The sequence below is a fragment of the Pongo abelii genome, chromosome 14, assembly GCF_028885655.2.
Source record: "Pongo abelii isolate AG06213 chromosome 14, NHGRI_mPonAbe1-v2.0_pri, whole genome shotgun sequence".
Taxonomy (NCBI): Eukaryota; Metazoa; Chordata; class Mammalia; order Primates; family Hominidae; genus Pongo; species Pongo abelii.
In genome coordinates, this window is record NC_071999.2 from 40,001,853 (window position 1) to 40,017,747 (window position 15,895).

At 33.1% G+C, this 15,895-nt stretch overlaps 1 protein-coding gene across 5 annotated transcripts in view; it reads left to right on the forward strand.

Annotated features, from left to right (window-relative positions):
* Nucleotides 1-15,895, forward strand: part of NBEA (neurobeachin) — a 747,382-nt gene that overhangs the window by 116,184 nt on the left and 615,303 nt on the right. For all 5 annotated transcript variants that reach the window (XM_054528904.2, XM_054528905.2, XM_054528908.2 and 2 more), the window contains exons 7-8: nt 4,748-4,867; nt 7,436-7,582. In XM_054528904.2, the coding sequence (XP_054384879.2) occupies nt 4,748-4,867; nt 7,436-7,582 (267 nt within the window). The remainder of the gene's footprint in view (nt 1-4,747; nt 4,868-7,435; nt 7,583-15,895) is intronic.

A 15,895-nucleotide genomic window follows, 5' to 3' on the forward strand; every position in this document is an offset into this window, starting at 1 on the left:
ACGTTTTTTAGGGCACACTGCCTCCTCCTAACAGAAATATTGCCTTACCCTTTGTGATTAATGGTACAATCATAACAGATATGATGAACCCAAATGTGGCGAGGGGGAGGTCTTTATTTCTTTTTCGTATCTTTTTTGTTTGTTTTCTTGTTGCTTATGATTTGATGTGTGTCTTCCCATATACAGAAAAATATATTCTTTTGGGTGGTATTTTCAAAAATTTGTTTAGATTTTATATGATTCTAATGAAAATATTTGCTTTATATTTAATGTCAGTTATTGTCATTTCTATTAAAGAATATCAATTTAACAGTAATTCATTAACATATACTTAGAAAATGGTTTAAAAAGCAATGATTCTGAATAAATATATTAATTCATTATAATGGTGAACTCTTTCTTTTTTAATACAATTATTTTAATACCAATCACATTGCCTTTGCTCTGGAAATTCTGTTTTATTAGAATTAAGGTGAGACCAAGATAGTTTGCTAAAAGTGCCAAATTATTTTGAATTTCAGTGGAATAGATTAGAAGTACAGTTGTTGGTATTATAATTTTTCATGTTAGGATTGTGTGTTTTTAACAAATATTCTAGGTAACTTTTCTCATCAGACAATTTTAGGAAATGATGGTTTAAAGAATATACAGTCAAACAATTAGAGTGAAGTTATAACCAAATGAAATTGTCATTAACCAATAAAAAGCACTTTTACCCATTTGTTCTCACTTTTTCTATTTTGTGTCTTCTTCACTGTTCACCTTGTGGAAAACACATTCTCCTTTGTAAAGCTCTCAATATGCAATGATTCTAAGGGGTCTAGTTAGGAGCAGGGCCAGAGAATGATGGGGATTTTAAAAAGTCTTCTGTGAAGATTCTCACAAACCTTGAAAAGTCATAAATATTTGCTTTTACTGTGTTTCATTATTCAAAATAAATTCATTCTCTTATTTATTCCTTTCTTTAATTTTCCATAGATGCCCTAGCTAAGTTGTTGTTATCCTTCCTAATACGAGATTTACTGGCCTTTCAAAAAGAAATCTTTACATTAAAACTTTTGCTTTCTCAGCTGTACCACTTAACCAGCTGTTAGAACTTGTGAAAATGGATATCAACCATTAGCATGTTACCTAATGGTAATATGTGCTCTAGACATATTAGCTACTATTGATATCATGCTGTACTTTTTAATCTTCAATTTATTTTCATATCTTCAATTTATAATACATATCTTGTGGATTCTTAATATGGATCTTTTTATTCCTTATTACTGGTTGTGTCGTTTCATAAATTTCTTTTTGAGTCTCAAACTAAATGCAGACTTCACTATATATACATAATATCACTATGCACACATAGTTTCCAAGTTTATTTTTATTTTCTTTAGTTAAAGTATATCAGATCAAAAGTTAGGCTTTTGTTTTTAACCATTGAAAAACTCATTTGTGTCTGTTATCTGTAGAGTACAGTTTGGTGTACCAAGGAAAGAGAAAAGTTACTTTTCTTGTAAATAAGTACTATGGTCTTTACTGAGATCAGCTCATTAATCAGTGCATTTGTTTATTCATTCATTTAATTTTATCATATATTATTGTTACAACCAAAAGCAAACCTTGATAAACTCCAAATCTGATTAATTTTTCTGTATTAATTATCTAAGTTAATGGTACCTTTACCCATCTAAGTGAAAATTGGAAGCCATCTTAGACTATCTTAGACTCCCCTTTTATATGTTAACACTTCTTATCAGTTCTGTTAGTTAATTCCCATCCTCATTTTAAAATTATTAGTGCCTTTGTCTTAGTTCCGAAGCTTATGGTGTCTTACCTAAACCTTTGCAGTGGTTTTTCAATTTTATCTTTATCCACACTTGCCTACCTATCTCACCTCCACATTGCTGCCAGTTATTTTCTTTAACTATGGAGCAGATCGTTTTAACTTTCCTGCTCAAAATTATTTAGTTATACCACATTATGCAAAAAACAAAGGCCTAAAGGTCTGTTTACAATCTGGTCTTTGCCTGTTTTTGTTTTTGTGTTTTTCCTGCTAAACCTACACACTGAGGAAAGTTTTGTCAAGCATCTGTGCTGTATCGTATTAAGATTCTGCCTGGAATGTTTTTTTAACCCCTGTCTACTGAACAGTTTCTTTTCATCCTTCAAGCTTAGTCTTACAGTTCATTTTATTCTTTTAGTGAATACTTCTATGATAGTCTCTCTTCTCTATTTGTCTTTCCTTCCCAGTTACTTACAGTATTTACTTTTATTACTCCCAAATCTGTATTTTAGATACTCTCTATTCTCATAACTGTTTCTCTAGTGAAACTTCCTTGAGTGTGTCTATATTGTCTGTCTTTATATACCCATGATCCAAGGTTGGGACGGGGTACTTGGCATAAAGTAGGCTCAGTACATTTTTTGAATGAATGAATGCCTCTGAAAGGTAAATAATAATCAATTTTTAGCATAAACGAACCTCATCATGGGACATAGTAGATAAAAACAAAATAACAGTTTAGTCAATCGTATGTTATTTATGGGTGCCAAATACATTGGGAACTTTTCCTCATAGTTTTCATACATTATCTATTTATAATATGCACAAGGATTCCACAAAGTAGGCATTATTATTCCCCTTTTTCAGAGATGAAAATAGGTTCAGAGATACTAAGTAATTTGCCAAAAGCCATAGAGCTAGTAACCTGGGAATCCAATTCATGTCATTATGAAGTAAAAATCTTCCTGCCCAGTACATTACTTCCTGTCTAGAGTAGTAAGAACTCAGTAAGTATTGTTTGAATGAGTACTTTTTTATAGTAAGTACACCAATAAGTATAATAATACATCTAGTATTTATCTTAGAACTGTCTTTGGGCAGGAAATCTTTTCCTATAGGCATTTATTTGTGTCTCTTCTCTTTAGAAATGCAAAGTTTTTACACATTTTACTCCACAATATAAAGTTTGTGTCATCTGTGTTATTTAAATAGCATTCTGGTTGAATATTTTCAAATTCAGTGAAGGTAATATATGCAAACTTTAATTCTTATACTTGTAAAATTCTATAAGATTTTCCTTAAATTTATTTGACACTCTTTTTTTACAGTTTTTTCTTGATAATTTTGTAATATTTAGAAACAATTGTTAAATGAATACATTAAAGATTTTCTCTTCTGATTTTAATCAGGGCTAACATATATGTTGGTTTCGAATCAAGTGAAAGACTTAGTTTCCAATAAATTAATGATTACCTGGAATGAAAAAACTTAAAAAAGGATGTGCGTTTTAGACAGTTAAATGTCTTGACCTGACCTTGCTTTTATAGAAGCACACTGTTGTTTTGTATTACTGACTTTTTTGAGTTCTTTAATGCAGTTTTTTTTTTCTTTTTTTTTTTGAGACAAAGTCTTGCCCTGTCGCCCAGGCTGGAGTGCAGTGGTGCAATCTTGGCTCACTGCAACCTCTGCCTCCCAGGTTCAAGTGATTCTTGTGCGTCAGCCTCCCTAGTAGCTTGGATTACAGGCACATGCCACCACGCCTGGCTAATTTTTGTACTTTTAGTAGAGACAGGGTTTCACCATGTTGGCCAGGCTGGTCTCGAACTTCTGACGTCAGTTGATCTGTCCACCTTGGCCTCCCAAAGTGCTGGGATTACAGGTATGAGTCACCGTGCCCAGCCTATTTTTGTTTTCTAAGTTGAAATGAACAAAATTGAATTTTGCTCAAAGTATTTTAGATACCTTGAAATAACTAATATTTTAGTGATTAAGGATTATTATAACTTTTTATTTCTGAAAATATATATGAAATAATTGAATAGTGCATTTAAATAATCTGTAGAACAAAGTTTGTATTTTATATTTTGGTGGGAGGGAGAAACCAGTTAATTTTCCCCCCTTAACTTCAGAAAGCATACTTGTTTAAATGTTTACAAATCATTTGTATTTTTCTATACTTTAGAAAAAAATATTTCTATATTCTCGATTTTAGGCTATTAACTCTCAGGAGACTAAAGATTGTTTCAGAAATCAAACCATCCATATTAAAATAGATACTTAAAATGCTTTTTGATACCAGTAACTATAAAATTGGCACTTAATATGAACTCATTCATTTATTCTTAATAAATATTCCCACATTAAGTTATTAAATATATAATTATCACTGGATTTACTAAATATAAATTGTGAAATTGAAGCTACCTAAATCTTATTATAAATGCTAAAATGTTGTTTCTTTGACAGATCTTTCCTGACCATGCAATCCAAAGTAGAATCCTTGTTTATTCTTTTTCAGTTTATACTGTTCTTTTTCTCTTCACTGTAGTCACCATGATTTATAACTCTACATTTGTTTAATTGTGTCATATATATTTCTTTTACTAGCTCATAAATTCCAGGAGAACTGGTCAGCCTTGGGTATTTGCAGTGCCTGGCACGATGTAAATTTTAAATGAATGAACACAAATAAATTATATTTCCACAATTTTGAATCTTGGTATAGTGAAAGGAACGTCACGCTGGAGGTCAAGGGGTTGTAGTTCTTGTCTTCTCCAGGAATATTCTTTATGTGCCACTTCTACCATCTGTGAAATGAGAAATGGGAGGGGGAGCTTGATGAAGTGGTATTAGATGATCCTTAATAGTCCTGTCAGCATATTCTTGTAGGGTTTTATGAATGTTATAATTGCATTTTAGACTGTAACAACCAAACATTAAATATTGATATATTTAATTTTTTTATTTAAGTGGTACATGATCAGCATTGTCCACATTTACAATCGATGGAGGAACAGTGAAATTCGGTGTTATGTTAATGGACAACTGGTATCTTATGGTGATATGGCTTGGCATGTTAACACAAATGATGTAAGTCTTTATTTTTCTGTCTGTGTTTTAATTTGTTTGAGAGTATGATCTATCATTACAATATGAATTGAATAATAAAATTGGTAGAAACTTAAAACTTTGAAAGTTTATTCTTTTTATTAAATGAATCTTTCATTGTTAAATTTAGTATAAGAAAATTTCTAAAAGACATGATTAGTGATTAAAAAACAGAAACGTTTAGCCAAAGTTTTAAGTTTTTTCGATCAAAAACCGTGAATCCTGTATTCTGTTTTTTCCAGCATCAAGCACTAAAAAATGTGGTTTACCCCTTATTTAGATATGGAAAGAAGACCCTAAACAGAAGTATAACAGATAGTCACTATTATTAATTACATAGTGATACATGCTATGGAGAAAATAAATTGGGGATATAGAAAGTAGGTGTAGGGAAGGGAGAAGCCAGATGGTCCAGAGATGATTTCAGTAGGAAGAGTTGAGCAAGCAAGGTATATGGGGAACTTCTTCTATTCAGTGGGAACAGTGAGCGCAAAGGCTTTGAGGCAGAATAGAAAAGTTCAAGGAAAAGGCAATTTGTCTGGAGCAGAGGGAAGAAGAGACAAAATAATATTAAGAGATGAGGTTAGGCAGAAATCATTTTGGCCTTCATAAGCAAACAAGGCCTGGGTTTTCGCATCTTACTCAGCTTAAAAATCCTTGGACGGTTTTCAGCAGACAAGTGATGTGTGCTTCTATTTTAAAACCATCAGTCTGCCTGCAGTATTGAGAATATTTTGAAGGGAAATTACAGAAGCAGGAAGATCGCTTAAATCGCTTATTGCAATAAAACAAAGAGACTTTATTAGTTTCTACCAGTATGTTAGCAGTGGAAGAAGTGACACAGTTGGATTCTAGGTAGAGAATAACTAGAATTAAAACCTCAAGGGTCCTTATGGTTTCTCTCCTTTGGGCTTTCCATTGTCTACATTCCGGCCTGTCAGAGCCAAAGTGAAAGGTTTGTTTTGATGCTGAAAGTACCTGCAAGCTCAATAATATACAACCCTTCAATCATACCTGGTTTTATAAGAACTTACCTCTTAAACACAATTCATTTCTCAGTTTTGTTTGCGTCTCTCTAGGCTTTCATCTCCCGAAGGGCAGGGATTTGCTTATCCTGTCTTGTATTCTTTTAACTAGCACTGTGCATATGGTCCACAGTTTGTCCCCTAGATCGGGGCTGGGCAGACTACACCCTATGAGCCAAATCTTACCCTCCCCCTGTTTCTGGTTTTGTGTAAGCTGGGGGCTAAGAATCTTGGCTTTTAATTTTTAAAGGTTTTTTCTTTCTTTTTTAAGAGACACAAACAAAATCAAAGAAGAATGGGACAGAAACCAGGTGTGGCAGGCAAAGTTTAAAATATCTTCAGTCTGTCCCTTTATAGAAAAAGTTGCTTTTCTCTGCCGTAGAAACTCATGGTTGAGCCACAACCAATAAATATTTAATAGAATGTTGTTTTCAGAATTAGAATACACAGATGAAATTCTGCTTTTTATCTTCTCTCCAGAGGAGATCTCTCCAGAGTCTTTTTATTATAGAGTGGAAGAAACCCCAGTGGTCTTCTTGACTCATTAAATGATAAGACAGTATCTTGGAAAGAAAAGACTTAGTTTTTTGGTTATTTGTAATAGTGTCCTAAGAAGTGGAGAATTCTAGATAATAACATATATACATACTTTATGCAGTTAAAGTTCTTATACTTCTAATTAAAGATTGAGTATTTAATGGCAATTTTTTTGTCTTTGTACCCCATTCACAATTTTTTTTGTTACTTTATTGAAGTACGAAAAGTACTTCTTACATATGTAATTTTTGCTTATTCGTTCTAAGGTGTGAAATAGCCTGTGGGGATAGGAGAAAGGAACTGAGCCATGACTGCCTTCTCTGGTTTGGGTGGGCGAGGTGTAAGAAGTAGAGGCCGGAAAGATCAAGCTTTTGGTTTCTTCAGTGCTGAATTCCTCATGTGGAGAGCACTGTACCATCGGCTTTAAGCAGCAGATCTTAGTCTTATTGTTTATTTGATTCTGTGTAATTCCTACTCATATATGAGAAGGGATTGATTTTCTTTGCGTCTTTTACTTAATATGGAGGAATAGAGGAATAGATTCGTAATTTCAAAAATAAAGTGAAATAAAAAAATTAGACCCTGTGTGTTCATGATTAAATTTTGGAATAGTCATTCCCTTGATTCAGATCAATCTCTCTATATATGGATCATTATACATCATTACAGTTTTAAATTAGTTTAACTTTTGTAAATAAATAATTATAAGCTCTTTTGCCTTTAACTACAATATTTGAAAAGTGGTAAGTCTGAAGATTGAGTAGGTGGCTATTGTTTGTTTGCTTAAAGTAAGTGTGAAACATGTAACTGATCATTTTCCCAAAAAACTTGACTGGCATTTATTATTAAAATAATAAAGTTTTAATTGATGCTTTCTTCTATTATTATTGTTATATTTTAAAATATTCATGATAATGAAGGCCTATTTAAGGATTTAAACCTTTTTGTCATTAAAAATAATGCATTTTTTTATGACTTTTAAAAATAGAGCTATGACAAGTGCTTTCTTGGATCATCAGAAACTGCTGATGCAAATAGGGTATTCTGTGGTCAACTTGGTGCCGTGTATGTGTTCAGTGAAGCACTCAACCCAGCACAGATATTTGCAATTCATCAGTTAGGACCTGGATATAAGGTAGTAATAACTGTAATTTTATAAATTCTATGGAGAGTTTTAGATGTAAAATGTGGTGTAATATAATTTTTAGTGAAAATCTTTCTTTAATACGGTTTAAGAGTCATTTCTATTTTTTGGAATGTAGTCAGTTTTTATTATATGTTTCTTTTTGGTTCAAAGATGCTTTTTTCTCAACCATTTTTATAAACTTCTATTCTTCAGAATATTTTCTAATATTGATGGCATGCCTTTTGTTAACGATTCTGAAATAATCTTATAAAACTGTTTTGCTTAATGTATTTAAAATACAAAAATTTGAAATATACATATTACATAATGAACATAATAAAGAACTTGTTAATATTACTGGTAACTTGGAAAGAAGAGTTAAAGATTTAGAAGGAAACCAAGATAATATATTTCATGGGCCTGAAATTATTCAATTTTAGCTTATATTTTTGCTTTAATTGCACAAAGTGAGGAAGTAGGTACAGTAGTGAGTATACTAATTTAGCAAAACTGATTAATGTAATTTATCATATTCTTTTTGTTTTTTAAACTTTAAAAACAAAGACTCTAGGTAAGATAGAGCATGCACATATATGAGTTAGTTTTAAATGTGTAGTACATCTGGCTAGGGGAGTATATAAGGGTTCTATTTAAATCACATTGGGAATTGTGAAGTCTCAAACTACTTGGAGCTGAAAGAGAATTACACATTATAGTCAAAGTGTTTATAATTCTGAAGGAGTACTTGTCTTGTATGGAAGTGTGGTTTTTTATTGAACTTAATTTAAATAATTAATGTGAAGATTGTGTTATGGAAAGGAGTAGTAAATATTAAACAATATTCCCTCTTTGGCCTTTGTATTTTTGCATTGGTATTTCTCTTTTTATGTCATACATATATATATACAGAGAGAGAGAGAGAGAGAGGAAAGTTTGAATTTACCCATATTAAAAGATCTTTTTGTTCTCAGTGACTTTAATAACCATAATAATATTTAAGAATAATAATTCTATTATTTTTATGTCAAGGTAACAATACTTGCTATCATATATTTTCCATATCATTTTTGGTTTTGTCTTACTAGCTCTAGAAATGAATTTGTGCTTTTACAGTTACTCTTTCTTTCATGGGTCTTTTTGTTGGGTTTGCATCCTGGTTCTGCCATTGTTGATCTTGCACAGGAATATTTTTGTAATGCACATTTTTTATTAATATGCTGCATGCTTTTCTTTCCTAGTTCCTTTGAGTTGTTTCATAAAATACTTGCAGGGTCTTTTTAAGCTCTAATAGAATGATATTAAATAGAGTGACAAGCAAACAAATGAAATATAAAAAGGTAGAATATCAAGAAAATACAAATCCAATATGATTGCTAATGTTAAATTTCAGAATTGATGGGAGCTTCCTGGCAACATCAAGGAAAAGGGCTGAATATAAGCAATTTTGTAATTCTTCTATTCACAAAGAAGCAAACTTTGTCCTGAACAGCTTTGCAAACTCTGTAATTTGTAGTATTCTTTTCACACGTCTTTCTTGTCATTATTTTTAACAGCAGTGATAATGAGCAGTAACCCTGTCATCATGTGTACACAGCTCATGTGACATAGTGTATCCTTAGTATCCTAACACACAGTAGAGTACCTAAAGTCAGAACTTTTAAGAGATATACCTGTAAATTTGGGCATTACATCAGAGAGTATTTTATTAAGTTTTGAAAGTTCTCAGCTCACTGCACCCCTTGTTGTTAGTGGGAGTTGATGATAAATCCACGGGTAAATGCATTTTCTCAATTTGTAAATATTTTAAGTACAATTGCTACCATGACAGGCATCAGCAAAAATTTTTTATATTAAAAAGCTTTTTTTTTCAGAAATTCAGAGAATATAGGGAAGGAGGAATGCATATGATCAGATTGTGTTTTGACAGAAAAGCTGAGTAGTTCACACATTATAGTCACAATTATCTTGGTAAAGTCACTTCCTGTGAGTGAAGGGGTAGAGGGCTACAGTGGAATTTTTAAGGTGGACATTTGGATAAATCACAAATAATAACTAGTGGTCATTTGGATAAATCACAAATGGAGTTTAAATTACTTAGTGTTGTATAATACAATAGTATTTAAATTTTTTGCCTTAAGTTATATGGAACTTTCTTTCATTGTAATGGTCAGACAATATTTATGATTCTGAGCTTAGTGTAGATAGCATGTCAACATATGGGCTTCGAAACTAATAAAATAAGTTAATTCTACCTTCAAATAATGTCATCAAACTATATATTCAATGGAGCCTGTCACAAATGATTTTGACTTGTTGGTCACTGGAGTGCTAGGTAATTTTTGTTCTGTCGAATGTTTGGTTTTGAGCATTGCAGTTTATCAGTAAATATTCCGTACTTGGTTATTTTCTGGAAACAGTAAATAAGTTAGGGTGTCACTTATCAACTAAATAAACCATTCAGTTTGGAAAATAAAATATTTAGAAATTCAGAAATTCAGAAATTCAGAAATATTCAGAAATTCAGAAAATATTTAAAATACAGAAAATCTCACTGTAGATTTGTCTAGTATGGTGAAATTTACTATCAGATAAGTTTACTGTGGATCTCTATTTGGGGTTATTTAATGTCTTCGAGATTATAAAATCTTGTGTATCAGGTGGCCCTTTGACATAAGCTTGCAAATCACATTTTAACAAAGTTTTTATATTTTATAATTATTACTAGATATTTTCTCAGTATTATGTTAACCCTGTGTGGCAAGCAGTTAGTCTTCATTGCCAGATATTTGAAAATTTAGCTTTGAGTTCTCTCCTTCATTTATGAATATGATAACAATGGTTTTATGAATCGCTATATCATAATAAAGTTCTAACTCATAAGAGAAAAAGTATAACACAACCTCCAAAATTAAAATTCACTTCAGAGGATTTCCAATACTTGTATGGAGGAGTGAGCTCCTAACAAACTGATCTTCTCACAAATAACCATTTGTAAACTGCACATAATATAGATAACATCTATAGGGTTATGGAGATTGAATAAAAGCAGGCAGGCTTTGGAGGGTAGTCAAAATATGGAACAGTCGGTCTGCAGGGACTGATATCCCTATTTTTTGCTTTTATAGGAAACTTTCTGGCCAGAAAGTTTCTCTACAATATTGTATGGAGTAGTAGTCACACAATCTAGCATATAATCCCAAAGTATTTTTTCTAAAAATAGGAGAATGTGACTTATTCTTAAGGGAAGAGAAAATCATCATATACCAACACCAAGATAACCCACATGTTGGAAATATCACATGAGGTCTATTATAACTAGTGAGGTAGAGAAAAAATTACTTATAATGAATTAAAAGATAGGAAGTATCAGCCATGAAATAAAACAAAGTCAGATGGAAATTCTAGAACTGAAAAATATATCAGAATTAAAAATAAGCTGTATGGGCTTATTAGCAGAATTAATATGATAGAGAAGTAAATGAACTTGAATATAGATTGATAGAAACTTTGAAGAGAGTTGTGAAAGATTGGGGTAAAAAAATAGAACCCTAGAGATGTATGGGGCAATTTTGAAAGGTCTGATAGACACAGTATAAGAGAAAGAGCCAGAAAAAATATTTGAATAAATGATGATAGAAAACTTCTCAGATTTGGTAAAAGGCTTACATTTATAGATTGAAGAAACTCCGAAAACTCCAACCAAAATAAATGCAAAGAGAACCAAAGTAGGCACATTACAGTCAAAGTGTGGAAAACCAAAAATAAAGAGAAAATCTTGAAATCAGGCAGAGGAAAACTAGACATTGATAAGGGAAAAATAATTTGAATATCTGTACACATCTCATCAGAAAGCAGGAAAGCCATAGAAGTGGAACAAAATCCTTAAAGTTCTGAAAGGAAGAAAAAAATCTGTCAACCTAGAATTTTTTTATCCGGTGAAAATATTCTTGAAGTCTTTTGAAAGAAAATTAAATAAATTTGTTGTTATTTGACTGTCATTACTGACTGAAGAAGAAAACCTGGATGATTAGGAGTATATACATGTAATACATATGACAACTAACAGAAAGATTTGTGGAGAGGCTATAAATGCACCTGTGTAGTTGAAAAGTTACTGTATTTTACAACGTGTCTTGATAGAATGATGTTGACTACAATTCAATGGCTAAAACAAAATTAACAAAGTCAAAATTGCATGTCTTTTCTTGAATGATAGGCCAAATATGTATCCAGTATTTCATTTACCCACAGCATATGTTGTAGACCCCTCTTTCAAATTAAAGGTAACAAAAGCTCAATTGAAAGGAAAAACAAAATAAATCAATGCTAGCTACTAGAGATAAGGTAAACTAAATACAAATAATTAGCCTTCACTAATTCATCCATTCATTCTTTTATTAAACAGTTGGGCACTGTTCTAGATGCTAGGGATGTAAGAATTAAAACCAACAAAAACCCCTGCCTGTATTTTGGAGAAGTAGGGTGTGCAGTATCATGGGAGAAGATAGATGACAAAACAAAAGAAAAATATATAGTGTCTATATGGTGATAAGAGCTATGAGACACACAAAGCAGGTAAAAAAGTTGGAAGTTGATGCTAGCCAAGTGGATATACGGGGAAGAGCTTTAAGGGCAAATGCCAGAGCAAGAATAAAGGCCATTAGCAGAAGCTTACTTCACAGATTAAAGAACATTGTGACTGTTTTCCTGTGACTGTCACAGAAGGAGCAAGGGGAAGAGTCAAAGAAGATTAATTCAGAGAACAATTACATGCTTTCAGAGGATTGTTATGACTTTATTTTTGCTGTTGAGTGAGAGGAACAGCCATTGAAAAGTTTTGAGCCTGATACCAATTTGAAAAGGATCACTCTGGTTACTTTGGTAAATAGGGAGAAAAGGTGGAAATAGGGAGACTAGTTAGGGGGCTGTTGTAGTTATTTAGTGAAAGAGCTCTGGAAAGTATTGCAACTCGATTAGATTTTTGATAAAGCATATCTAAAATATCTGACTCTAAAAGGTGAGCTTTTGGATACACTTTGGAGGTAGTGCCAGTAGGATTTTCTGTCACTGTGAACATGGGGTAAGGGAGCAAGAGAGGATTGAGAGGAGCAAGTAACCCCATGAATTTTAGGCTGAAAAACTGAGCTGATGGAGTTGTCATTTACTGAGATGGGGAGGACTATGAAGAAATAAGTTTTGGCAGAGAAGATCAAATATTTGGTTATGGACATAGGTTATAGACATAGTTGTTTGAGATGCCTGATATTTAAATGTAAAAATGAAGAACGTCTGGAGTTCAGAGGCAACATATAGGTTGGAGATAGAAATTTGGCATTGGCAGGGTATGGACAGGATTTAAAGGTAAAGGACTGGATTTAGGTACAATGAAGTGAGTTCAGAGAAAAAGATAATTGAGAAATGAGTCCTTGGGAAAGCCAGTGTTTGTAAGTTGAGGAGATGCAGAGGAACCAGCAAAGGAGAATGAGGAGAGCAAGGGAATAAGGAGAAAAAGCAGGAGAGTGTGGTGTTTTCACTTGACCTACTTGAAGTTAAATCTCCTTTCTTCTTCATTGAGGATACTGACTGTCAAATACACACAGGATAATAGATTAGAAAATCCTGTAATTATACATAAAGAACAGCCTCAGAATAACAATGCCAATGATGCCCAATTGTTATAATTACTGAAAATACAGTTAATTTGTTTTTGCATATGTTATCTTCATTCTCCGTCTTGCCATTTTAAAAATAGTTGAGGTATGTTACAAGGTGAATTATGTTCCACTAAAATTCTAACCCTCAGTAGCCTGTAATCTGACTGTTTTTGGAGACAGGGTCTTTAAAGAGGTAATTAAGATTAAGTGAGGTCATTTGGTTATTGGGCCCTAATCCGGTATGACTAGTATCCTTATAAAGAGGAGGAAATTAGGACACAGCCACACACAAAGGGAAGACCATGTGAAGACACAGGAAAGAAAAGGTGGTTAGGCTGTCTTCAAACCAAGGAGAGAGTCTTCAGAAGAAAACCCTGCTGACACCCATATGTCAGATTTACAGCCTCCAGAACTACGAGAAATTAAACTTCTTTTATTTAAGCCATCCAGACTCTGGTACTTTTTCATAGCAGACCCAGCAAGCTAATGCAAGGTCTTATCTGCATTGTGAGCGCACACAGTTACTACATACCACTGACTCTTAACTCTTACTTAATCATAGTTCTATAAGTACCTGTGTGTTTAAGACTTATATTATTTCCTTATATTGATGTGTTTTGGCTGTGTTTTAACTCTTTCTGTAGTAGATTCCTCAGGAAGAGTTCATGGAAATAGTATTTCTTGAGAAATGCATTTTGATACTAGTTTGTAAGGGGCTTTATACTTTATACTTGAAAGTCATTTTGCCTGGCTATAAAATCCCTGACTTTTCTTTCTTTGGATGTCTTAAATATGCTACTAATTTTTCTCTGGCATGAGGTATTGGTATTGAAAGTCTGTTGACAATGTAGTATCTTCTCCATTACAAGGCACTTAGTCTTGTTAGATGTTCAAAGGATTTTTTTTCTTTTTCCTTAAATCTAGTAATTTTGGTAGATATGTCTTGGTGCTGGTCACTATGAGTTAATTTCTCAGGTATGTGGTGTCCACTTTCATGTGTAGTTTGCATCTTTTCATATTTTGAGAAATTGTTCTTGTACTATACTTTTAGAATTTCTTCTATTTCCTTGCTTTGGTTTTCTTCTCCAGAGACTTGACTATGCATGTTTATTTACTTTGCTTATCTTTAATATTTCTCTTAAATCACTTCTCATATTTCACTTTCTCTTAAATCTTTATCTCCTTCATTTCTCTCTCATTTTAAAATTTAAAAGTAAAATAAAAATTACAGAAAAGCTACAAGCACTATCCCAGTCAGTTTTTTTCCTGAACCATGAGAGTAACTACTGACATGATGCTCCATCATTCCTGAATGTTATGTTCCTACAAACAAGAACATTCTTTCACATAATTATTGTGTAACATAAAATCAAGAGGTTAGCATCAATGTGTTACTACCATTTAATTCTCAGGCCCCACTAAATTTTTGCTAATTGTTGTATAATGTCTTTTTTAGTAAAAAGATCCAGTTTACTGCATTTACATTATAATGCATCAAACAGCTTCTCAGTCTTTCCTTCATTTTCCATATGGATGCCCTCTTCACCTGAGGCAGGTGTTGGCTTCTTTTCTGGCTGCCTTCCATCATGGATGTCCTCTTAACCCTTCTTCAGTTCTAGCACAAAACACTGAGCTAGGCTGTTGAGCTGTTTCCTTCCCCATCCTTCTGGAGCCCCAGCCGCCGCTGGGCAACCCTCTTATTCAGATGCTACCCTCTCTCTAGAACTCTTGACACCCCTTCCTAGCTTACTAGGAAGCACATTTTAGGCAATGTGCTCCCTGCCCTGCTGGTGTTGTGCCGTCCCTTGCCTGGTTGCTCCCCTTTGTGCATATTCTCTCATCTTTCTCAGGCTACAACAACCTGAGCCAGGCACCCGCCCTGTGAGGATGCCCTCCTCTGCCTGCCCAGGCTCCGACATGCCAAGCCACACACAAGTGAATGATTTTCAACCTCCGCTTTAGATGCAGCTGCCTCCCAAGGTTTGCCCTCTCCTCTCAGGCAGATGCCTTCTCATCCTTTTCAGGCTCTGACAGAGAAGCCCTTAGTGTACCTAACCTTCCTTACCTTGCACATACTCAGAAACTTTATGTCAAGGCACAACCCACTTGCCTCTTCCTTGTTGTTTCAGGTAGATGCCCTATCACATTTTTAGAATTCTGACATCATGAAATGGGCAGCTCTCCTACCTGCCCTTCCTACCCTTCTTATGCTCTGACATCCTGCAACAAATTGCACTATGTTGTTGGCTGTAGATTTTTTATAGATGCTTTTTTTAGTAGATAGAAGTTCCATTCTACTCCTAGTTTGTTCAATGCTTTCTATAATAAAAAGTGTTAGATTCTATCAAATATGTTTTGTGTATCTGTTGAGATAATAATATTAATATGTTATTCAGTCTAGGTACAGGCTTGTTAATAGTGTTGATCTTTTCAAAGAACTGGCTTTTGGTTTCATTGTGTTTTCACAGTTTTCTTATTCTCTATTTCATTAAGTTCTTCTATAATTCTTTTTATTTTTTTCTTTCTGCTTGTTTTATGTTTAGTTTGCTTGTTTGCTTCCAGGGACATAAGATGGGAGGTTTAGTTGTTGATTTGAAGTCCTCTTTTTAAATACAAACATTTACAGGTATAAATTTCTAAGTGCCTTAACTGCTTATATTTTGGTATT